Source organism: Nerophis lumbriciformis, linkage group LG03 (genome assembly GCF_033978685.3).
Source record: "Nerophis lumbriciformis linkage group LG03, RoL_Nlum_v2.1, whole genome shotgun sequence".
NCBI lineage: Eukaryota > Metazoa > Chordata > Actinopteri > Syngnathiformes > Syngnathidae > Nerophis > Nerophis lumbriciformis.
Genome location: NC_084550.2, coordinates 52,863,918 through 52,889,995, shown reverse-complemented (window position 1 = coordinate 52,889,995; position 26,078 = coordinate 52,863,918). Strand labels below are relative to the sequence as shown.

The 26,078-nt window shown below is 40.3% G+C and overlaps 1 protein-coding gene across 2 annotated transcripts in view; it reads right to left on the bottom strand.

Moving 5' to 3' along the window:
* kaznb (kazrin, periplakin interacting protein b) overlaps nt 1–26,078 on the bottom strand; it is a 351,940-nt gene that overhangs the window by 187,937 nt on the left and 137,925 nt on the right. For both annotated transcript variants that reach the window (XM_061939051.2, XM_061939082.2), the window contains exon 3: nt 20,278–20,518. In XM_061939051.2, the coding sequence (XP_061795035.2) occupies nt 20,278–20,518 (241 nt within the window). The remainder of the gene's footprint in view (nt 1–20,277; nt 20,519–26,078) is intronic.

Below are 26,078 nucleotides of genomic sequence, written 5' to 3'. Positions count from 1 at the left end.
TTTAAGTTGATGATTACTTCTATGTGTAGAAATCTTTATTTATAATTGAATCACTTGTTTATTTTTCAACACGTTTTTAGTTATTTTTATATCTTTTTTTCCAAATAGTTCAAGAAAAAACACTACAAATGGGCAATATTTTGCACTGTTATACAATTTAATAAATCAGAAACTGATGACATAGTGCTGTATTTTACTTCTTTATCTCTTTTTTTCAACCAAAAGTGCTTTGCTCTGATTAGGGGGTACTTGAATTAAAAACATTTTCACAGGGGGTACATCACTGAAAAAAGGTTGAGAACCACTGCTTTAGAAGAAAGATCCAAAACGCACAAACCAGAAACAAATGCAACGAAAAAAATGCTGCAGTTCCTAGTATCCTAGATAACTTCCTGGTAACCTGGTTTAATGGTGCGTTCCATTTACCTCGGAAGTCAGAGCTGGGAATGACGTCACAGCAGAGTTATGAGCGTTCTTCATCGTCGATGCCATTCATGATATTGTTATTATAAGTGCTAACGCAGACACACTATTTATAGCGGCACCGTAACCGTGAGTTGACATGATCAACTGATGAGCTGCTTCCACGTGTCCTTGCTCGTGTAAGTGCATTGTAGATCATAAATCATGCCTCTTACCTGTATAGTAGAACGCTGAGGACGTATTTCAACAAGTTGGTACACTTTGACAGCCAATTTAGACCCGCGAGAACTACACAAAAAGACGCTTGGTTCCACCCCCCTTTTCTTCACAAGGATTAGGAGTCATTCTTCATCTAAATGGGAATATATCAACATCCTAGCAGTCGGCATCCTAATGACAGCAGACATTGTACAGTAAGTGATGTTTTATTATGATTTTTGGCTCATTAGGTCTGCATGAGTAGTAATCAGTGATGCCTTTTTTAAATTAATGAACCGCGTAAAATTATCAAAATATTTAAATATTAAATGTTATAAATGTGCCTGTTACAACATTAGATACGTACTTATAGTGTTTGTTATAAAACCTTAATACAATGCATCGTATTGCATTGTCTTAAAAAGGAAACTAGCCCCTTCTAAAGATGGCCGCCACATAGGCATGCCGCTAAGCGTGATTGTGGGTTAGCTTATTGGTTACCTGACTTACTTCCTGGTTGTTTGGTTAACTTACTTTGACGGTGTTTGTCTGTTTTGGGGGTTTTCAGTGACACTCTTTTATGATTTGTTGAGGTGAAGTCTCACGGAATTTTGCAAAAGTTTCGAGTGAATTTGGTGCATTCATCCATTTTCTACCGCTTGTCCCTCTTATTGGTCAGATTGTGAACTTTCCAACTCCGTGGGCGTTCGACTATTGAGGTTCTATTGTATAAGAACTAAATGAAAGACGGTATGTGGTCAAAATAAATAAATAAAAGTGTTAATCCAGATAAAGGGTGAAATTTCGGGGAAGTGATTTTAATCTGTGGTCCCTCGTGATGAGCTCAGTGAGGTCAGTGTCTCTTAGAACTTCGGCCAGGGATTTTATGGAAGCGCCACGCAGCAAAAAAGGCTTTGGCATGTTAGCCAGGTACATTATATTTACAGGATATCATCAGCATATTAAAGAAGTATCAAACATTTGGGATGTGGCGCAGGATTGTTTGATCTTCTTGACCCTTTTGATCACACCCAAGATGAACCATCCCAAATGTTTTAATCTCACGACTGGGACCAAATAAAAATAAGATTGCAATTTTTGTTGTGTGTGCATCAAATCATGGGTTGGATAAAAAAAAATGTTCACAATATTTTTGTTTGTCAGAAAATGTCACTTTTTTAATGCAACGCCAACTGAATACCGGTAATTGTTTAAATGTTCAATATTTTTACAAACACTAATCATGTACAATGTAAAGCAGTTTATAGCTCTGCAATTTTACAATTTAATAATATTGGATATTAAAAAAAATGGTTTGAATTCAAACATTTATGTCACGACGCAGAGAAGAAATAATGAGAATCATTTTAAAAAGCACACTCAAAAAATGAGTTAGGGAAAAATAAAGGATGCACACAAAAGGTGTGGAAAAACAGTAATCGTGTGGAGAGGATACTGTTGAAAGTACACTGAGCCAACGAGAAGCGTGAGTGGAGCCAAAGCAGAGTGGATGAACACGACTGAAAGGGGAAACCCTCAATAATCTACTGGGAAAATAAAGGAGAACTGCATTTTTTTTTTAATTTTGCCTATCATTCACAAACATTAGAAAAGACATGACGACAATTTTTTTTTTAACACATTCTAACTCATAAATAAAAGTAAACTTACAGCGGAGACAATGGGAGGTCCTCTATTCCGCCCATAAAACCCAATAAATAACCTTTCAAAAAGTGCCAACAATACTCCATTTACATTTTGTGAATTTAATATTAACCAAGTATTAGTGATATTGTTATTATAAGCGCTAACGCAGACAAACTATTTATAGCGACGCCGTAATCGTGAGCTTGCGTGCCTATGTTGACATGATCAACTGATGAGTCGCTTCCACTTTTCCTTGCTCGTGGAAGTTTATTGTAGATCATAAATCATGCCTCTTACCTGGATAGTAAAAGGATGAGGTTGTATTTCAACAAGTTAGTACACTTTGACAGCCAGTTAAGACCCGGAAATGGCGAGAACACAAAAAGACGCATAGTTCCACCCCCCTTTTCTTCACAAGCATTATGAGTAATTCTTCATCTAAATAGGAATATCTCACAGCGTGTCAAACTCAAGGCTTGGGGGCCAAATGTGGCACGCCGCTTCATTTTATTTGGCCCTCGACAGCCTGGAAATAATATGTAACAATAAAGTACGATAACTTTTCTGACTACCGGTAAATGTATTCTTTCTTTCCATTTTGGGAGAAAAAAAATATATGTACTCCATGTAATCGCAAATTATGATAACTTAAATATTGTCTAATTATGCAAAAATATATTATCAAACACTCAAACCATTTTTAAATTGAAATAAACACTAATAATAATGATTTCAAAGCAAATTATCCATCAAATTGTGCAATGTAAAAGTAGCAATAGATTTCATGGTAAAATTGTGAAATTTACTGTGGTTTTTACAGCATTTTTCGCTAAATGAAAAACACAGTACTTTTTTTTTCTGTAATAAACTGTGGTGCTGTTTTGGCATTTACATTGATTTGCAGTAAAAAAAAAAAAAAAAAAAAAAAAAAAAATCTGGCAGCTCTGGTGCCAAAATTTTACTGTAAAATTGCAGGTTTTTTTTATTTACAGTAAAAAAAACTAATGTAAATTTTACTGTAAAATTCTGGCAACTGAGCTGCCTTTTTTTAACCATAAAAACAGCAGTACTGTACTGTATCCTACTGTAAATTTTTAATTTACAGTAAGATACACTAAATTTTGAGGTGAAATTATTGCAACATACCATATTTTTTTTACATTTTAGTTGAAAAAAAATTTACTAATAAAATGCATCAACAAATTGTGTAATAATAGACGCGGCCCTGCTGGGGCCAAACATAACTGCGAAGCGACTTCGACACCTCTGGAATATATGAACATCCTGGCAGTCGGTATTACAATGACAGCAGACATTGTACAGTAAGTGATGTTTTATTATGTCTGTTGGCTCATCAGGTCTGCATGAGTAGTAATCAGTGATGTTGAAAGAAAAGCGAACGTTGTGATGCGTTTTTTAAATTAATGAACAGCGTAAAATGATCAAAATACGTAAATATTAAATGTTATTATAAATGTGCCTGTTACAACATTAGATACATACTTATGGTATGTGTTATAAAACCTTAATAAAGGTATTTGGATGTTTTTCTAAGGGCTTTATAGGCAGAATAGAGCGGCTCCCGTAGGCTCCATTGTAAGCGGACATTTGATCGCATTTATTTACTATTTAGAATCTGTCGTCATGTCTTTTCTAATGATTTTGAACAATAGGCAAAGTTCCAAAAAAGTGCAGTTCCTCTTTAAGTTGTATCTGTCAAGACTTGATCTTGGGAGTTTGCTTTTCCGGGATGCAACGGAAAGTTGGCACGGGCGAGACGGGAATGGAGGTACATGATTTATTGAAACACTAGAACTACAAAAAAAGATCAAACCAAAGCGCGCACAGTGGCGGAAACTATGAACAATTAAACAAAACATAAACTGTGGCTTGATAAACAAAAACTTACTTGGCATGGAACCGGCATGAAAAAAAGAGCAGCAAGGATCATAAGGGTGTGCAGAAGCATATATGGGGTGATGTCGTCAGGACGAACAACAGAAAATGAAAAGCTTAAATAACACAGACATGATTAACGAAAACAGGTGCGTGACTCAAAACGTGAAACAGGTGCGTGACGTGACAGGTGAAAACTAATGGTTGCTATGGTGACAAACAAGAGTGTACAATGAGTCCAAACGTGGAACAGGTGAAACTAATGGGTAATCATGCAAACAAGACAAGGGAGTGAAAAGCCAGAAACTAAACAAAACATGACTTAATACAAAACATGATTACACAGACATGACAGAGCCCCTCCCTTAAGGACAGATACCAGATGTCCAAGAAAACACTTAACAAAAGTCATGGGAGGGCGGGAGGGGGACATGGCGGTGGGTCGCCAGCCCAAGTGGCCCCGAATCCACCGAGGCAAAGTCAAGTGGCGGCGGCGAGTGGAACGCCGCTGCAGCAGGCGAGGCGGGCGCCCAGGGATTGGACACATTCGTGGCCGACTGGGAGGTGGGCGCACTTGGCGTGGCGGGCGACCAGGTAGCGGCCATATCCGTAGCCGACGAGGAGGCAGGCGCGTCGTCAACTTGACAGGCGTGGCAGCTCGGCGTGGCAAGTCAGGCGGCGAAGCTCGGCGTGACGCGTCCAGCGGCGAAGCTCGGCGTGACGCGTCCAGCGGCGAAGCTCGGCGTGGGTCTTGGTCTTGGTCTTGGTGTGGGTCTTGGTCTTGGTGTGGGTCTTGGTCTTGGCATGGCGGGTCTTGGTCTTGGTCTTGGCATGGCGGGTCTTGGCATGGCGGGTCTTGGTCTTGGCATGGCGGGTCTTGGTCTTGGTCTTGGTGTGGGTGTGGGTCTTGGTCTTGGCATGGCGGGTCTTGGTCTTGGCATGGCGGGTCTTGGTCTTGGCATGGCGGCACTTGGCGTCTTGGCGCTGCGACTGGCGGCACTTGGCGTCTTGGCGCTGCGACTGGCGGCACTTGGCATCTTGGCGCTGCGACTGGCGGCACTTGGCGTCTTGGCGCTGCGACTGGCGGCACTTGGCGTCTTGGCGCTGCGACTGGCGGCACTTGGCGTCTTGGCGCTGCGACTGGCGGCACTTGGCGTCTTGGCGCTGCGACTGGCGGCACTTGGCGTCTTGGCGCTGCGACTGGCGGGACTTGGCGTGGAGGGTCTTGGTCTTGGCGTGGAGGGTCTTGGTCTTGGACTTGGCGTGGAGGGTCTTGGTCTTGGCGTGGAGGGTCTTGGTCTTGAAGTGGAGGAGCTGGTGCTAGCCTTGGTGCGGCGACAGGTGCTAGCCGTAGAGCTAGCCTTGGAGCAGCTAGCCGTGGTACTAGCCTTGGAGCAGCTAGCCGTAGTGCTAGCTTTGGAGCAGGTGGAGGTGGCCTAGCTGGGGGTTGCGGCTTGGCAGGTCGGAAGACTGGTGAGGGCGGTCGTGCTGGAGGGTGTGGCTTGACGGGTCGGTAGACTGGTGAGGGCGGTCGTGCTGGAGGCTGTGGCTTGACAGGTCGGTAGACTGGTGGTGGCGGCCGTGAGGGAGGCTGTGGCTTGACATGGTGATGCTGAGCCACCCCACCTGAACAATTCCCAGCCCTAGCCCCCCCCCCTCAAGGGGCGGATACCAGACGCGCTCCCTGCGGTCTGGAACTCTCTGTAGGGGTTGGCGGAGGAGGGCAGAAACTTCCCCATTAAATTGTCCAAATTGTCTTTTTTTGTACCTGGGATTGAGTGGGTGAAAAAAAATTGTTTTGTGTCTTGGGTGTGGCTTGAGTCCTGGGGAGCGGGGAATCAAAAGAAAAAGAATTCAGAGGAAAAAAAAAATCCTGGTCTTTGACGTCATCCGGGCGAAGCCGGGCTGGCTGCTGCTTGCTTCCGCCCGGAGGGGGAGGGGCTTGTGGGAGCGGCGTGTCCTGCTGGCTCGCGGAAGTTCTTCCTGAAGTCCTTCGTCGGGAGCGGCGCTTCCGGCACTGCGCTGCGTCCCCGCATTCCTGGGACCAAATGGAGTCTCTGTACTCCACGGAGGAGTAGCGCAGAGTTTCCTCCTCCATCGCGCACAGGACCGCCCAAGAAGCCTCGTCCAAAATGTCCAACTCGGCCAACTTAGGTGCGGAAAAGCGGGTCTGCTGACGACCTACTGTCATGACTTGGTCCTGGGTGTGTGCTTTTCCATGATTTATTTAAAGACTATAAATACAAAAAAAAGGATCAAACAAAAGCGCGCACAGTGGCGGAAACTATGAACAATTAAACAAAACATAAACTGTGGCTTGATAAACAAAAACTTACTTGGCATGGAACCGGCATGAAAAAAAGAGCAGCAAGGATCATAAGGGTGTGCAGAAGCATATATGGGGTGATGTCGTCAGGACGAACAACAGAAAATGAAAAGCTTAAATAACACAGACATGATTAACGAAAACAGGTGCGTGACTCAAAACGTGAAACAGGTGCGTGACGTGACAGGTGAAAACTAATGGTTGCTATGGTGACCAACAAGAGTGTACAATGAGTCCAAACGTGGAACAGGTGAAACTAATGGGTAATCATGCAAACAAGACAAGGGAGTGAAAAGCCAGAAACTAAACAAAACATGACTTAATACAAAACATGATTACACAGACATGACAGTATCCGCCCGTGACCCAAATAACAGGCAGAGCTGCCAGATCATGACAATTTATTAGATGTGACATTTTTCAAGTTTCCCGCCACACTTCATTATACAGTGGAATTTGTTTTTGTTTTTAAGATTCAGATTTTAAAGATTATTCCCTTTATACGAGTGAGTACCCGTATAAAATGGAAATGTTTCTATACTGGCTTTCTTCCATAATCCAAAAATATTCTGTGGGGGGCGGGGGACGTGGCCTGCGGACCTGCAGCGAAGCGGGGTGTGCCAGGACCGGCTTCGAGATCAGCGACAGGTGCGTGGATGGCCCACCTGGGAGTGTTTATCTAACCACCCGTCGTTTTGTTAAAGTGAGCAGCCGGGAAGGAGAAGGGGGTTGGAGCGAGAGCGAGACTGACACAAGAGACGATGGCTGAAAAGCACAAAAAGAGAATCTTATTGAAAAATAAATCATTGTTCAGGACCATGCACGCAGCTGTCATGTCAGTGATTGGTGGTCCGAGGAACCCGGAGGAGAGAGTCCTCCGCATATGCATGTTAGGTTAATTGGGAACCTAAATTGTCCAAAATTGAGTTTGAACGATTGTCTATATTTAGCCTGCGATGGGCAGGCGACCAGTCTAGGGTGTACTCTCGCCCAAAGTCATGGATGGACGGAACATACTAGTCCGTTATCCTGTGTATCAAACAAAGAATCCCAAGCAGTGGTGACTCACTCTTGTCGTGTTACTAATACGCTAAGTGTTCCTAAGGTCTTTATTACCAAACGTGCTTGTGTTAATCTGCTCTTGACTCCCCAGCCCCACCACGCCTCTATGACATCATCACTGGATGAGTTCTTTGCTAACGAGCAGAGTTACACCACGAGCCTCTGTGCTTTTTTTATTGCGTCTTGATGCAAAAAGACTAACGCGGGCCCAAAGACAGTTGCAGGGGCAAGCACTTTGATAAAGAAGATGAGAAACACTATATAATCTCTCCTTTCCTCCTTTTCCGCTCACTGTAGTGTTTGTCAACAAGAGTAGTTAATAAAGGTGTAAGTGATAGTAAATGCTCATTTATATGCATTCACATGTAAAAATCTCATGTAAAAAATATACAACATGAAGTAGCAAGAAACACGTCAATAATGAATAAAGCAAAATCTTTGTTCTAGACCAGGGGTCGGCAACCTTTACCAGTCAAAGAGCCATTTTGACCAGTTCCTCAAGTAAAAGAAAACAACGGGGGCCACAAATATCCTTTGAGATTTAAAATGAAATAACACTGCATACAAAGTTGTTGTTTTTTGCAGTGTGCTATGTATACACCAGGGGTCTCAGACACGCGGGCCACACCTTAATGTGAAAATTGAATGTTAGTGCGGCCCGCAAGTTTTATATGAATGGCGCTTGACAGTGTCACACATGCCATCCCTCCCGATTTTACCGGCAGACTACGAATTTCAGGGCAACTGTTCTCTCGAACGTGCCGTGATGTTGTAGCAATTAGCGCCCACTACAACCAACGTGCTGGCTTTGCCACACGTTGTATGGTGCGTCTGCTTGCTTACGTAAGTGACAGCAAGGCATACTTGGTCAACAACCACACAGGTTACACTGACGGTGGCGGTATAAAAAACTTTAACACTCTTACTAATAATGCGCCACACTGTGGACCCACACCAAACAAGAATGACAAACACATTTCGGGAGAACATCTGCACCGTAACACAACATAAACACAACAGAACAAATACCCAGAATCCCATGCAGCCCTAACTCTTCCGGGCTACATTATACACCCCCGCTACCAAACCCCGCCCACCTCAACCGACGCACAGAGGGAGGGGGGGGGGTTGATGTGTGAGGGAGCAGGGTTGGGTTGGGGGTGGGGTTTGGTGGTAGCAGGGGTGTATAATGTAGCCCGGAAGAGTCAGGGCTGCATGGGATTCTGGGTATTTGTTCTGTTGTGTTTATGTTGTGTTAAGGTGCAGATGTTCTCCCGAAATGTGTTTGTCATTCTTGTTTGGTTTTGGTTCAAAGTGTGGCGCATTATTAGTAAGAGTGTTAAAGTTGTTTTATATGGCCACCGTCAGTGTAACTTGTGTGGCTGTTGACCAAGTATGCCTTGCTGTCACTTGCGTGTGCCAGCAGAAGATGCATATAACAAGAGGCTGGGCTTGCACGCTGTTCATACAGATTGTGGAAGGCGTTAAATGCTGTACCATCATGGCATGTCCTTATTATTATTGTAAGGGTGAAAATCGGAGACCATTAATCCTGGGAGTTTTCAGCGAGAGGCACTGAAATCAGGAAGTCTCCCGAGAAAATCGGGGGGGTCGGCAAGTATGCAGCTGAGCCGCATCAGCGATCAAAGAGCCGCATGCGGCTCCGGAACCGCGGGTTGCCGACCCCTGTTCTAGACCAAAAATCCCTCCATATTCTCTGCTGCTTGCTAGTGTTACCATATCTGAGTTATTGTGCAGAAATATGGGGAAATAACTACAAAAGTACACTTCATTCATTAACGGTGTTACAAAAAAGATCTGTTAGAATAATACATAATGTTGGATATAGAGAACATAGAAACCCCTTATTTATTAAATCAAAAATACTATAATTACACGACATAATGAATTTGAAAACAGCTAAAATTATACACAAAGCAAACTATAATCTGCTACCCAACAATATACAACAATTCTTCTCAACAAAAGAGGAGGAATATAATCTTAGAGAAAAATGTAATTTAAAAAACATTTGTTTGCTCGTACAACACTTAAAACCTTTAGTATATCAGTATGTGGAATTAAATTATGGAATGGATTAAGCAAAGAAATCAAACAATGTACTAATATGATCCACTTCAAGAAACTCTTCAAACTTAAAGTGTTTACAAAGTACAAAGAAGAAGAACCATGATAAACATCCTGAATTTATCTCATCCATCCATTCATTTTCTAGATAATCTTATTTATCTCACCATATGAAATATAATTGACTTCACCAAGTATTATTTATTTATTTGTATCGTTATTACTTATGGAGTATATTGTGAATAAATTGAGAACAGGAAGTGAACAAAAGTTTTAGCAACTGCTATGTAGAGGGAAAGGGGTAGGATTAAATAAGCTCTGCTTCTTCCTACTCCTTTCCGAACATGTTGAATAGAGGAACTGGAAATTGTGATGTATCATGTTGTATGCATGCATGTTCCAAATAAACACAAACTCAACTCAACTCAACATTGTTTTCTGCATGGAAAACGATCATAAACAATGTTTATAAAAAGCTGGTAGGTGGACAGACATTTTGGGGGCTCAAGCCAGAAAAAAGGGCACCCATTGTAAAATTATACGGTATAACATACAAACTCAAATGACCAAATTGAAGAAAAAATTAAAGTGTATAGTACACAGTGCATTTGTTTTCACCGTTTTCTGACAGTTGTTTTCAGTATCTTACAAATGCACCTGAAACTAATATCACAATAAGTAAATACATGTAATAACTCACTTTTCTTGTGCCCATAAAACATGCAGCCATTTTCTTCTATTTGATGGGACCAGCCCCATCCAACACATATCACTGAAAGCCCAGGATGTCCTCTAAACCAGTGTTTTTCAACCACTGTGGCGCGGCACACTAGTGAAATGCCGTGAAATACAGTCTGGTGTGCCGTGGGAGATTATGTAATTTCACCTAATTGGGTTAAAAATATTTTTTGCACACAAGTAATTATAATCCGTAAATAATGTGGCAGAATAACAAGGTTATACTCGTCCATATCAGTAGGTGGCAGCAAGTAGCTAATTGCTTTGTAGATGTCGGGAACACGTCGTGTCGTGATCACAACATGCAGACGACAGCGGGAGGCAGCGTGCAGGTAAAAAGGTACACTGCAAAAAGTCAGTGTTCAAAAACAAGAAAAAAAAATACAAAAGTTAGAAAAATTATCTGCCAATAGAACAAGAACATTTGGCTTGTCAAGACTTTCCAAAACAAGTAAAATTAGCTAACCTCAATGAACCCAAACATACCTTAAAATAAGTATTTTCTCACTAATAACAAGTGCACTTTTCTTGGTAGAAAAAACAAACATGAGACCTTTTTGCTCAATATGTTGAAAAATATTCTTAAATTAAGTAAATGCTAGTGCCATTATCTTGACATAATGATATGCGCTCAGCATTACATTTCCTGCATTTTCCCATAGATTAAAAAAAAAAAAAAAAAAAAAAAAAAAATTAGTTTATGCACATTCAGATAAATTCTTCAAAATTACAATACAAAAACACTGGTCGGGGGCCGGGCTGTAAATATATGTATATATATATATATATATATATATATAAAAATTGGTCGGGGGCCGGGCTGTATATATATATATAAATAAGTCACGGTGTGATGTGACATGTCGTGACAGTACACCTACCGTATTTTTCGGAGTATAAGTCGCATTTGCCGAAAATGCATAATAAAGAAGGAAAAAAACATATATAAGTCGCACTGGAGCCCGGCCAAACTATGAAAAAAACTGCGACTTATAGTCCGAAAAATACGGTACTTTGAGACAAGAGCTATATTGATGCATGCTTGGTTATAGTTTAAAGTCATATCCAACAATTGCGAGAAATACTTTTTATTGTCAATATCAGCTACTTAGTTTCGTTTTTTAATGATTTCTGCTTTTGGTGTGCCTCAGGATTTTTTGAATGAAAAAAATATGCCTTGGCTCAAAAAAGGTTGAAAAGCACTGCTCTAAACAGCACAGCGGGTTTTCCTCTTGCAGTGTTATGCATTTCAAATAAGGCCGGCCCCCTTACGGCGGGCCGCAGGAGGTAAACAGAAATGTCTCCTGCTGCCGTGTTCGCGTGATCACTTCAAGAAACCAGGAGGAGAACTTTTTATTCGGCTCCTTCGGTCACCTGACCGCTGGCCCTGGCGTCTGGGAACAGGAAGTATGACATCACTGCCCTGACATTCAGGAATGTGGGAATGTCAAGCTCTCACTTAGCACGGCTGCAACAAGACGAGAGGAGCGCCAGCTGCACACACTCACACAGAGATTCCCATTCCACCGCTAATAAACAAAGGACTTACGAGCCTTGTGATTGCTTACATAAAAACGCACAACTTGTGTGTGCGTGTGTGCATGGAGCAAACGTACTCATCAAGATGAGTCCGCATCGGCAAACCATGACAAGGCACCTTTTTGAATCACTTCATCACACTTGCAAAAACCTCAATGGGAGATTCCAACAGGAGCAACAGCAAGAACTCGTCAACATCCTGTAGTACTGCGCTCCACATAGTACTCAACTAAAGACAGTACTCAACTCAAGATAGTACAAATCGCGATCAATGTTTTTCCATTACCAAACCCTAGCTATTATCTGTCGAGTACCGTATTTTCCGGACCATAAGGCGCACTTAAAATCCTTTTTTTCCCTCAAAACTCGACAGTGCGCCTTATAGCCCGGTGCGCCTAATATAAGGAATAAGTTTGGTTGAACTTACTCACCTCAAAGCTATTTTATTTGGTGCATGGTGTAATGATAAGTGTGACCAGTAGATGGCAGTCAAACATAAGAGATACGTGAAGACAGCACTATGATTGCAATATGACTCAAGTAAACAACACCAACATTTTATATGTTCCATTGAATATATAGAACATTACACACGGAGCTCAAAAATCTATCAAAATGTTTTACTACGACTTTTGGTAAGCTATGAAGCCGCACCGCTTGAATAATTGTCGGCGCATTAAACATAGGAGTATTATTATGGTGCATACTTGCCAACCCTCCCGAATTTTCCGGGAGACTCCCGAAATTCAGCGCCTCTCCCGAAAACCTCCCGGGACAAATATTCTCACAAAAATCTCCCGATTTTCAGCCGGAGGTGGAAGCCACGCCCCCTCCAGCTCCATGCGAACCTGAGTGAGGACAGCCTTTTTTCATGACGGGAGGACAACAGGGTGACAAGAACTAAATCATCCAGACTAGAGATAAATTGTATTATTATGTTTATCTTACCTAAAAATAAATATATTTAATAATTTACAAAAAAAACAACTAAATACATGTTTACTATATTTTGCTAAAAACATCAAAATTAATTGTATTTTTATTTGTATTTTTTCCTGACTCCTTATTACATCCAGCCATAGAATTATACATTAAAATAAACATATTTGAAATAATTGATTTTAAATTATCATAATAATTCATTTAAAATGACCATATTTAATTATTAAAATAATTGCTTGTTTATCAACAACTTTAGCATTTTATTCATTACATTTTGAAACTCTCAGAAGCCAAATTATGTTATATTCCTTAATATTTATTTATGCAAGTTTGAAGTATCAATTATCTAAACACAGTTTTGTTTGCATATTTTCAGGATGTAGATATCTATATATATATATATATATATATATATATATATATATATATATATATATATATATACTGTATATGTATAAAATACTTGACTTGGTGAATTCTAGCTGTCAATATACTCCTCCCCTCTTAACCACGCCCCCAACTACGCCCCGCCCCACCCCCGACCACGCCCCCACCCCTTCCTCCCGAAATCGGAGGTCTCAAGGTTGGCAAGTATGTTATGGCGTGTGTATAAGGTAAGACATATTATCTGGCGTTTTGTTTCGCAATATTATGCAAAAGCAACTTTTTTTTTACCTTCTGGTACCTGCTGTATTTGGGATCTGTAGAAGTCCTGAAAAATTGCGGGCGTCCGCGAATTGATAGGCTCTATCTTCTTGTTATGGGACATTCATCCTTCGCTGTTGCCATTTCTAATATAAAGTAGTGTAAAGTTCTTACTTATGTCTGTCAGTAAACTTGCCATGAAAGCGCTAAAACATACCGGTGTAGTGAGTTTACATTAACCACCCAAGGAACTTTAGTTATTAGAGTTCCGGTTGGACGGTTTTTCACGGGACACATTTCCGGTATTGTTGTTTTTGGATGAGGAAATGCTGCTCCGTTATTGATTGAAGTAAAGTCTGAATGTCATTAAAACAGTTAGCTTCATCTTTTGACACTTCTTCCACTCCCGTCCTTGCACGCTACACCGCTACAACAAAGATGACGGGGAGAAGACGCTGTCGAAGGTGAGCCACGTAAATAAGACCGCCCACAAAACGGCACATCCTGAAGCGACTGTCAGAAAGCGGCTTGAAGATGATCTGTAAAACATAATCTATGCAACATTTTGACCAACGAACCACCATTACATGTTATGTAGACCACAAGGATGTGTTTTCCATTCATAAAAAAAAACTAATAATAAAATGACCCCTTTAATGCGCCCTATGGTCGGGAAAATACGATACTTGGTTCCAAGAGGTCCGACATGATATTGCAGATGTAAGGGAAAGTTACGATAATAAGCACACATGCTAACCTTAGTTCACCTTGTGTCCGACAAGGTGCTGGAATATGTCCCAACTACGTTTTTTTGCTGCCCCCTTGTCTCCTCTTGAATAAAAATGTTCTCTACAAAGATATCACTGATATCATGAATTCCCGTGTAAAGATACATCTCTTAAAGTCACACTTTTTCTGCAGGCGAGCTACTTTTCAATTGACCAAGTCGTGGGGATCTACCTCATTGATATATATTTATTTATTTATGAAAGATAGGTTTTTGTTAACAAGTAAAAGGTGTTTAATGATAATACAAGCATGTTTAACACATATAGATTCCTTTCTTTCATGAATACAAGAATATAAGTTGGTGTATTACCTGATTCTGATGACTTGCATTGATTGGAATCAGACAGTAGTGCTGATAATGTCCACATTTTTTAATGGAGGAGAAAAAAAGTCCTCCTTTCTGTCCAATACCACATGAAAGTGGTTGGTTTTCGGCACTTATTTGTCCAGCTTCCATACTCCTTTTTATACACTTCACAAGATATACATTGGCGGCAAACTCCGTAGCTTGCAAGCTTGTTTACGCCAGCTTTCTGAGACTCTTATTTTGTTAGCGCAGGCAGGATGAAGCAGCACTTTTATTGTGAGGACAGTAACTGTGCAGTCGGTCTTTAGAGTTTGGACGGCAGGTACGGCGCGAGAGTCTGTTGAAATAAAAAGTGTTTCTCGCCTACCTGTCGGTCATTTTGTCTTAATAATGAGCTCGCAGCAGCCATCTTGTTGTGAAGCTGACAGAGTTTGCGCCTTGTATTTTTGTGGAGAGGAGTTCGCTAACAGTCTGATACAGATTGGTCATGTATTTGCGACAAAACTAGCGGCATAAATCCCACATTCTTCACCACTGATCCTCCAATACTATGAAATCCATTAGTTTACCGCAAATGTCGACTCCATGTAAGGAGTCTCGTGAAAACTTTTCTTTCTACTGGAATGAATCTGTCAGGGTTTTTTTCCCGTTATCTTTAGCCGCGGTAACTTTGTTGTGTACGTCTACATCAGGGGTGCTCATTACGTCGATCGCGAGCTACCGGTCGATCTCGGAGGGTGTGTCAGTCGATCACCAGCCAGGCATTAAAAAAATAGTCCTAAAAATGAGCGATCATAAATCTTCACTATGACGTCACTTTCGTCACTTGATTGACATTCACGGCACCCGAGGGTCTTCTGAAATGACGCTGGCTGCTGCCAGCTCATTAAAATTACCGACAGGAAGGCGAGAAACACTTTATTTCAACAGACTCTGGCGCCGTACCTGTCGTCAAAACTCCAAAGACCGACTGCACAGTTGGACAGTTGCGCTAACAAAATAAGAGTCTCAGAAAGCTGGCGTGCACAAGCTAGCAAGTTACGGAGTTTGCCGACAATGTATTTCTTGTAAAGTGTATACAAAGGAGTACGGAAGCTGGACAAATAAGATGCCAAAAACCAACCACTTTCATGTGGTATTGGACAGAAAGGAGGACTTTTTTTCTCCTCCACTCGAAAATGTGGACATTATCAGCACTACTGTCTGATTCCAATCAATGCAAGTCATCAGAATCAGGTAATACACCAACTTATATTCTTGTCTTCATGAAAGAAAGGAATCTATATGTGTTAAACATGCTTGTATTATCTTTAAACACCTTTAACTTATTAACAATATTAACTATATGTTTTAAACATGCTTGTATTATCTTTAAACACCTTTAACTTGTTAATATTAACTATATGTGTTAAACATGCTTGTATTATCTTTAAACACCTTTAACTTGTTAACAATATTAACTATATGTGTTAAACATGCTTGTATTATCATTAAACACCTTTAACTTGTTAACAATATTAACTATATGTGTTAAACATGCTTGTATTATCTTTAAACACCTTTAACTTGTTAACAATATTAACTATATGTGTTAAACATGCTTGTATTATCTTTAAACACCTTTAACTTATTAACAATATTAACTATATGTGTTAAACATGCTTGTATTATCTTTAAACACCTTTAAGTTGTTAACAATATTAACTATATGTATTAAACATTCTTGTATTATCATTAAACACCTTTAACTTGTTAACAATATTAACTATATGTGTTAAACATGCTTGTATTATCTTTAAACACCTTTAACTTGTTAACAATATTAACTATATGTATTAAACATGCTTGTATTATCTTTAAACACCTTTAAGTTGTTAACAATATTAACTATATGTGTTAAACATGCTTGTATTATCATTAAACACCTTTAACTTGTTAACAATATTAACTATATGTGTTAAACATGCTTGTATTATCTTTAAACACCTTTAACTTGTTAACAATATTAACTATATGTATTAAACATTCTTGTATTATCATTAAACACCTTTAATTTATTAACAATATTAACTATATGTGTTAAACATGCTTGCATTATCATTAAACACCTTTAACTTGTTAACAAAAACATATATTTCAAAAATAAGTAAATATAAATTATATATATGAATGAGGTAGATCCCCACGACTTGATCAATTGAAAAGTAGCTCGCCTGCAGAAAAAGTGTGAGCACCCCTGGTCTACATGATGGGCTTTCAGGTGCTTCATTAAGTTGCTTGTATTGAAACCTCCTACATAAGTTCCACCCCTCGAAACAGAGATATTGCAAAGTGTGCATTAGGGTTGTGCAGTATACCGGTACTGGTATAGTATCGCGGTACTGATGAATCAAAAACGGTACTATACTTTGTTTGAAAAGTACGGCGCGTTGTCATGTCGTGACATTGCTGGTTTACAAGCAGGGAAGCATGTTCGGCAGCGCACAATCACAGAGTACTTACAAACAGACACAGTGTGTAGACAGAAAAGGGAGAACGGACGCATTTTGGTCTAAAAACTGATGATAAAGGTGAAGTTATAACACTGAAACGCCCTCAGGAATAGGTGCTTTAAGACATGGCTAGCTAGCTAGCGGCGAACGTCCATTCGCAGTCGGCAGTGCTTTAGCTACTTCTAAATCACTAATCCTCGCCTCCATGGTGACAAATAAAGTAAGTTTCTTACAAGTATCATCCCTGCAGGACGAGGAATAGCTAAACATGCTTCACTACACACCGTAGCTCACCGGCGTCACAATGTAAACAAACGCCATTGGTGGATCTACACCTGACATCCACTGTAATGATACCAAGTACAGGAGTGACACGATTATGATTACGTCGATATTTTTTGGCATCACAGCATCTTCTTTCGTTTTTTTTTTAATTTATATTATTTTTACAAACTCAGGAAATACGTCCCTGGACACATGAGGACTTTGAATATGACCAATGTATGATCCTGTAACTACCGTATTTTTCGGACTATAAGTCGCAGTTTTTTTCATAGTTTGGCCGGGGGTGCGACTTATACTCAGGAGCGACTTATGTGTGAAATTATTAACACATTACCGTAAAATATCAAATAATATTATTTAGCTCATTCACGTAAGAGACTAGACGTATAAGATTTCATGGGATTTAGCGATTAGGAGTGACAGATTGTTTGGTAAACGTATAGCATGTTCTATATGTCATAGTTATTTGAATGACTCTTACCATAATATGTTACGTTAACATACCAGGCACGTTCTCAGTTGGTTATTTATGCCTCATATAACGTACACTTATTCAGCCTGTTGTTCACTATTCTTTATTTATTTTAAATTGCCTTTCAAATGTCTATTTCTGGTGTTGGGTTTTATCAAATAAATGTCCCCCAAAAATGTGACTTATATATGTTTTTTTTCCTTCTTTATTATGCATTTTTGGCAGGTGCGACTTATACTCCGGTGCGACTTATACTCCGAAAAATACGGTACTTGGTATCGGATTGATACCTAAGTGTGTGGTATCATCCAAAACTAATGTAAGGCATCCAAACAACAAAAGAATAAGTGAGTATTACATTTTAACAGAAGTGTAGATAGAACATGTTGAAAGAGAAAGTAAGCAGATATTAATAGTAAATGAACAAGTAGATTAATCATTCATTTTCTACCACTTGTCCTTAATAATGTTGACAAAATAATAGGTAGATAAATGACACAATATGTTACTGCATATGTCAGCAGACTAATTAGGAGCCTTTGTTTGTTTACTTACTACTAAAAGACAAGTTGTTTTGTATGTTCACTATTTCATTTAAAGGGGAACATTATCACCAGACCTATGTAAGTGTCAATATATACCTTGATGTTGCAGAAAAAAGACCATATATTTTTTTAACCGATTTCCGAACTCTAAATGGGTGAATTTTGGCGAATTAAACGCCTTTCTATTATTCGCTCTCGGAGCGATGACGTCACAACGTGACGTCACATCGGGAAGCAATCCGCCATTTTCTCAAACACAGAGTCAAATCAGCTCTGTTATTTTCCGTTTTTTCGACTGTTTTCCGTACCTTGGAGACATCATGCCTCGTCGGTGTGTTGTCGGAGGGTGTAACAACACGAACAGGGACGGATTCAAGTTGCACCAGTGGCCCAAAGATGCGAAAGTGGCAAGAAATTGGACGTTTGTTCCGCACACTTTACCGACGAAAGCTATGCTACGACAGAGATGGTAAGAATGTGTGGATATCCTGCGACACTCAAAGCAGATGCATTTCCAACGATAAAGTCAAAGAAATCTGCCACCAGACCCCCAGGAAAAGAGAGCGGATGAGGGTATGTCTACAGAATATATTAATTGATGAAAACTGGGCTGTCTGTACTCTCAAAGTGCATGTTGTTGCCAAATGTATTTCATATGCTGTAAACCTAGTTCATAGTTGTTAGTTTCCTTTAATGCCAAACAAACACATACCAATCGTTGGTTAGAAGGCGATCGCCGAATTCGTCCTCGCTTTCTCCCGTGTCGCTGGCTGTCGTGTCGTTTTCGTCGGTTTCGCTTGCATACGGTTCAAACCGATATGGCTCAATAGCTTCAGTTTCTTCTTCAATTTTGTTTTCGCTACCTGCCTCCACACTACAACCATCCGTTTCAATACATGCGTAATCTGTTGAATCGCTTAAGCCGCTGAAATCCGAGTCTGAATCCCAGCTAATGTCGCTATACATTGCTGTTTTAGCCGCCATGTTTGTTTGTATCGGCATCACTATGTGACATCACAGGAAAATGGACGGGTGTATATAACGATGGTTAAAATCAGGCACTTTGAAGCTTTTTTTTAGGGATATTGCGTGATAGGTAAAATTTTGAAAAAAACTTTGAAAAATAAAATAAGCCACTGGGAACTGATTTTTAATGGTTTTAACCCTTCTGAAATTGTGATAATGTTCCCCTTTAAGGACAAACTTGCAAAAATAAACACATGTTTAATGTACCCTAAGATTGTTTGTTAAAATAAAGCATCAATCAATCTATCAATCAATGTTTATTTATATAGCCCTAAATCACAAGAGTCTCAAAGGGCTGCACAAGCCACAACGACATCCTCGGTACAGAGCCCACATAAGGGCAAGGAAAAACTCACCCCAGTGGGACGTCCATGTGCATGACTATGAGAAACCTTGGAGAGGACCGCACATGTGGGTATGTGGTAAAGCCAATAATAAAAAATGTTGTGGTCCCCTTTATTTAGAAAAGTATCGAAATAATTTTAGCACCGGTACCGTTAACAAAATATTGGTATCGGGACAACACTAATCAGGACACTTTTGATTGTTTTGTTTCCCTAAAAATGATTATTACTTGGTAGTGGATCGATACTAAAACGTGCAGTCTTGTTTGTACAGTTCCTTGTAGAATGTGTACGGCTAATTAGCGAGGAATACACAATACGCAACTTTACAGAGAAGTTAGCTTCTACTTCTCTGTTTGAGAGATTCCAGAGGGATGCAGCCCCCCCAACCTAAAAAAACACAAAAAGCAGCTCCGGTCCAAGAACAACCTGCATGCCTTCCCGCGCTCTAGAAGGTTCCAAACGGCATTCCCCGCATATCTGCAAAGACGTTCCCACAGAGCTGACACTCACCCCGGTAGCGGAGGCTGTCGGCGTGGTGGTGGTGGTGGTGGTGGTGGTGCAGGAGGTGGTTGCGCTGCCGGTGGTTCTCCAAGGCGGGGGGGCCGCCGGCACCCCCCAGGCCCGCCAGTCTGCAGTTGGTGGCGGTCAGCTCGGAGCGCAGGTTGCTGACTTCCTGGCTGGCCGAGCGGATGGCCCCGTCGATCCTCTGGGCCAGCTGCTTGTTGTCCTCCATCATGTTGAGGATCTTCCCCTGGGGAGCGGGTCCACACAGAGCAGCATGGTGACAAAGTTGCGGAAGACGGCGATACTGCTCCCCTCTCTCTCAGTTCAACTTCGGGCAAAAAAGGAGAATCTGCCCGGCGAGCGGTGACGTCGACCTGTTACCGCATCCTTCACATGTGTGCGAGGAAGGAGAAGAAGGCGGCGTGGACGCGCTGCGAGCAGACCGAGCTGACATGCAGCCTTTAAGCGGAGCGTACCATGTGCTGCAGGGCCGGGGGAGCGAGAGGGGGACAGGGGGGAGAGGTGGGAAAGGAGGGGAGGGAAAGCTATGCATCCCACACCCTCGTGGAGTCTGTTACCAGTTAGCAAGTCGTGGAAAAAACAGAAACTGCAAGAAGCCCCCTTTGACAGGCCTCCCCTCCTCACTGCAACGTCCTTTTTGTCTCTCTCCCACGTCCCCGTTCATTCCGTTATATATTCATCTCTTTTGTCCTGGGAGAAAGCTCAGCCCCACATGGGCCGGCGGGAGAGAGGAAAAGGGGACGGGGGACGGGGGGGGTTTCGGGGTTGGCGCAGGCTTAAGGCGCCCAAGGGGGAAAACTTTTCAACTAGTGTAAACTTAGCTGCAGTCCTCAATAGAAGACAGAGAGGCCGAGAGGCCCAGAGACACGCAGTAGAGAACAGGCTGGATTACACTTCTCGCTCACAAAGTAACAGGAAAAAAAAGTCTTGTGTGGCGAACAAAACCGCTCGCAAATGTTAAATGTGCATTTGACACCTCATTTACAAAGTATGACAACGCCTCCAGTGCCAGTGATGCGTCGCTTTCATTGGTATTCTCGCCATGGCAGCGAGGGACAAACAAGGACGGGACGGACTTTTGCCTCGTTTGCTCACATGCACACAAAAACTTTACTGTACACTGCAAAATGTCAGTGTTCAAAAACAAGAAAAAAAAAATACAAAAATGAGGGGTATTTTATTTGAACTAAGCAAAATTATCTGCCAATAGAACAAGAAAATTTGGCTTGTCAAGACTTTCCAAAAATAAGTAAAATTAGCTAACCTCAATGAACCCCAAAATACCTTGAAATAAGTATATTCTCACTAATAACAAGTGTACTTTTCTTGATAGAAAAAAAAAAGAGACCTTTTTGCTCAATGTGTTGAAAAATATTCTTAAATTAAGTAAATGCTAGTGCCATTATCTTGACATAATCGGCATTACATTTCTTGAATCTAGCAAACTTATACTAAAAACTTGTTTATTGTTCTTAATGGAAAGGCAACAAGGCAACCGCTTGTTACTCTCGGGGTCTCCTAGCCGCTCAGGCAAATCATATGGTCTAAAAATGCATTTTTCCATCGACAACATGACATCATCGCGCCAAGTGCGTGCTCTTTCAGTCAATTAGTGCGCATATATACAGCCCGGCCCCCGGCCAAACATTTTTTAATTGTAATTTTGAAGAATTTATCTGAATGTGCATGAACCTTTTCTGTTCAAAATTGTTAGAAATGTCACATGTTAAATGTTTAAATATTAACTGTCAGTTTACTGTATTGTGCCAACTGTACTACTATATGAGTACGTATTTTCTATTGTTTCATTGAAAATAAAACAGCAAAGTCCATTTGGCTGTCATCTGTTTTAAATATGACACACATTCGTGTCAAAATCATGATTTTTTTTTTCATGCTTGAATTAAGAAATTATTACTTTAAAAAAGTAGTTTTATACTTGTGAGTGTTGATGACACAGCTTTGCAAGAGTTGATATTCTAGTTTCAAGCATGTTTTACTCAATATAGGTCATAACATCTCAGCAACAAGCTGTAATATCTTACTGAGATCATTTAGGACTAAAACCCTTAAAACAAGTAAAACACTCTAACATAAAATCTGCTTGAAGAATTATCTTATCAGACAGAAAATAGGCAAATATCACCCTTATTTGAGATATTTCATCTTACTTAGATTTCAGTTTTTGCAGTGTATTACCGTATTTTCCGGACTATAACACTTAAAATCCTTGTTTTCTCTCAAAACTTGCATGTCTTTGTTAACAAGTTGAAGGTGTTTAATGATAATACAAGCCTGTTTAACCTTAGTTCACCTTGTGTCCGACAAGGTGCTGGAATATGTCCCCACTACGTTTTTTTACTGCCCCCTTGAATAAAAATGGTCTCTACAAAAGGTATCACTGATATCATAAATTCTGCAAAAACTGAAGGTTGAGGTGGGGTGGGAGTGGTGGGGGTGGGGGGATAACGGGGTGTGTATAATGTAGCGTCCCGGAAGAGTTAGTGCTGCAAGGGGTTCTGGGTATTTGTTCTGTTGTGTTTGTGTTGTGTTACGGTGCGGAATATTCTCCCGAAATGTGTTTGTCATTCTTGTTTGGTGTGGGTTCACAGTGTGGCGCATATTTGTAACAGTGTTAAAGTTGTTTATACGGCCACCCTCAGTGTGACCTGTATGGCTGTTGACCAAGTATGCATGGCATTCACTTGTGTGTGTGAAAAGCCGTAGATATTATGTGACTGGGCCGGCACGCAAAGGCAGTGCCTTTAAGGATTATTGGCGCTCTGTACTTCTCCCTACATCCGTGTACACAGCGGCGTTTTTTTAAAAGTCATACATTTTACTTTTTGAAACCGATACCGATAATTTCCGATATTACAATTTTAAAGCATTTATCGGCCGATAATATCGACAGTCCGATATTATCGGACATCCCTAGTTAATATCCTTTACTTGTATCCTCTTTGTATATCATTCATATTTGCATGTCTCATGACACATTATCTGTATGTAATATTGGCTGCATTTCAGATAGTTGTTTGTGTGCCATGTTGTTCCAGACCACAGCAAACATTACCTAGCTTGCCAAAGATTGTAATAAATTTATTAAAAGAAGACAACCTTAACTTGGACACACACATCTATACCTTTGGCCATTAAAAGCCAGTCATTTCCAGGAGTTATCTCACCTTCTGAGTAGCCTCAGATTTACTAATGCTTTCTAATGTTGTAAAAATGTGTAGAATAAATATAAAATTTCAACATTTCTATCAACAAAGATTTGCTTCAGCCTGCCGCACATAATCATTTTGATAGTAGGCTATTATAGCTAAAATATACACTTACTGTTGCCTTCATTATAAGACTTATATACGGCTTTTCATTTTTTGCGGCTTCAGACAGACTATTTTTTTTGTATTTTTGGTCCAATATGGCTCTTTCAACATTTTGGGTTGCCGACCCCTGCCCTAGATAAACAAGAAATGGCCATCCTCTTGGATCCAAATTGTCTACACAAGTTGTCCTCCATTGTTGGTGTTGGACAGAGTTTGTCTAGGGTTGTTCAGACTCATCTAGATTAGAGTTGTCAACAACCCGAACAATCTGGTTGCAATCGATTTAGCTAAGTGGGTTTTGTGCAGTGGAAAAGCAGCAAAATCATTGCCACGCATTAATCGGACCTTTGACCTCAACTATTATTCAAAAGGAGTGGAAGAGTTGTCGAGATAAAAGACGACAGAAGACCACTTTGTACACATAAGCCCCCATTTTGCACTGCTCGGCTCGACTCACTAATGGCGCTTTTCCATTGGCAATAGCAGGTACTAGTGCAGGGGTGTCAAACTTGTTTTCATCGAGGGCCACATCGCAGTCATGTCTGCCCTCAGAGGGCCGTTTGTAACAGTGAATGTAAGAATATCAATCAATCAATCAATCAATGTTTATTTATATCATACTTGCCAACCTTGAGACCTCCGATTTCGGGAGGTGGGGGGTGGGGGTGGGCGTGGTCGGGGTGGGACGGGGGCGTGGTTGGGGGCGTGGCTAAAAGGGGAGGAGTATATTTACAGCTAGAATTCACCAAGTCAAGTATTTCACAAATATATATAAGAAATACTTGACGTTCAGTGAATTCTAGCTATATATATATATATATATATATATATATATATATATATATATATGTATTTTATTTTATATATATATATATATTTATATATATATATATTTTATTATATATATATATATATGTATATATATATATTTTATTATATATATATATATATATATATATATATATATATATATATATATATATATATATATATATATATATTATTATATATATATATATATATATATATATATATAAAATAAATACTTGAATTTCAGTGTTCATTTATTTACACATATACACACACATAACACTCATCTACTCATTGTTGAGTTAGGGTTGAATTGTCCATCCTTGTTCTATTCTCTGTCACTATTTTTCGAACCATGCTGAACACCCTCTCTGATGATGCATTGATGTGTGGCACGCACAAAAGTGCTTTCATCAAATGCACTAGATGGCAGTATTGTCCTGTTTAAGAGTGTCACAACATTGCTGTTTACGGCAGACGAACTGCTTTACGGTATACAAAAAAGTGACTGCTGTTGTTGTGTGTTGTTGCCACGCTGGGAGGACGTTAATGAAACTGCCTAACAATAAACCCACATAAGAAACCAAGAACTCGCCCTCCATCATTCTATAGTTATAACGTGATTGGGCAGGTACGCTTTTTTATATTGTGGAGGACCTGAGTCCGCCTGAATTTCAGGAGATTTTCGGGAGAAAATTTTTCCCGGGAGGTTTTCGGGAGAGGCGCTGAATTTCGGGAGTCTCCCGGAAAATCCGGGAGGGTTGGCAAGTATGATTTATATAGCCCTAAATCACAAGTGTCTCAAAGGGCTGCACAAGCCACAACGACATCCTCGGTACAGAGCCCACATAAGGGCAAGGAAAAACTCGCCCCAGTGGGACGTCGATGTGAATGACTATGAGAAACCTTGGAGAGGACCGCATATGTGGGTAACCCCCCCCTCTAGGGGAGACCGAAAGCAATGGATGTCGAGTGGGTCTGACATAATATTGTGAAAGTCCAGTCCATAGTGGATCCGACATAATAGTGAGATAATAATATAAAAGTATAATCGGCTCATTATATTATTGCCAATGCATTTGGTTATTTGATTTTTGCACGTACAAATTGATGGATCATTTTATTTATTTATTTTTTATATAGCGCTTTTCTCTAGTGACTCAAAGCACTTTACATAGTGAAACCCAATATCTAAGTTACATTTAAACCAGTGTGGGTGGCACTGGGAGCTGGTGGGTAAAGTGTCTTGCCCAAGGACACAACGGCAGTGACTCGGATAGCAGAAGCTGGGATCGAACCTGGAACCCTCAAGTTACTGGCACAGCCACTCTACCAACTGAGCTATACCGCCTCAACTTGCTTTGAAGTCGTAAGTCAAGGTGAGAAGCAGATATTTAAGTATACTTTTACAAACTACCATAAGGTATTTAATAATTAGGGGTGCTAAAAAAAATTTTTTAATCACATTTGAATCCCAATTTTTTTTTGTAATTTTCAAAAATCGATTTTTTGTTTTTGACGAATTCATTTGGAAAAAAAATTGTGCACATATGTGCCATACGTCAGCAACCAAAATGAGGCTTTGTAACCTGTAAGCTGTATTGTTAAGGTGTTATTATTATATCAAATAATACATCACAA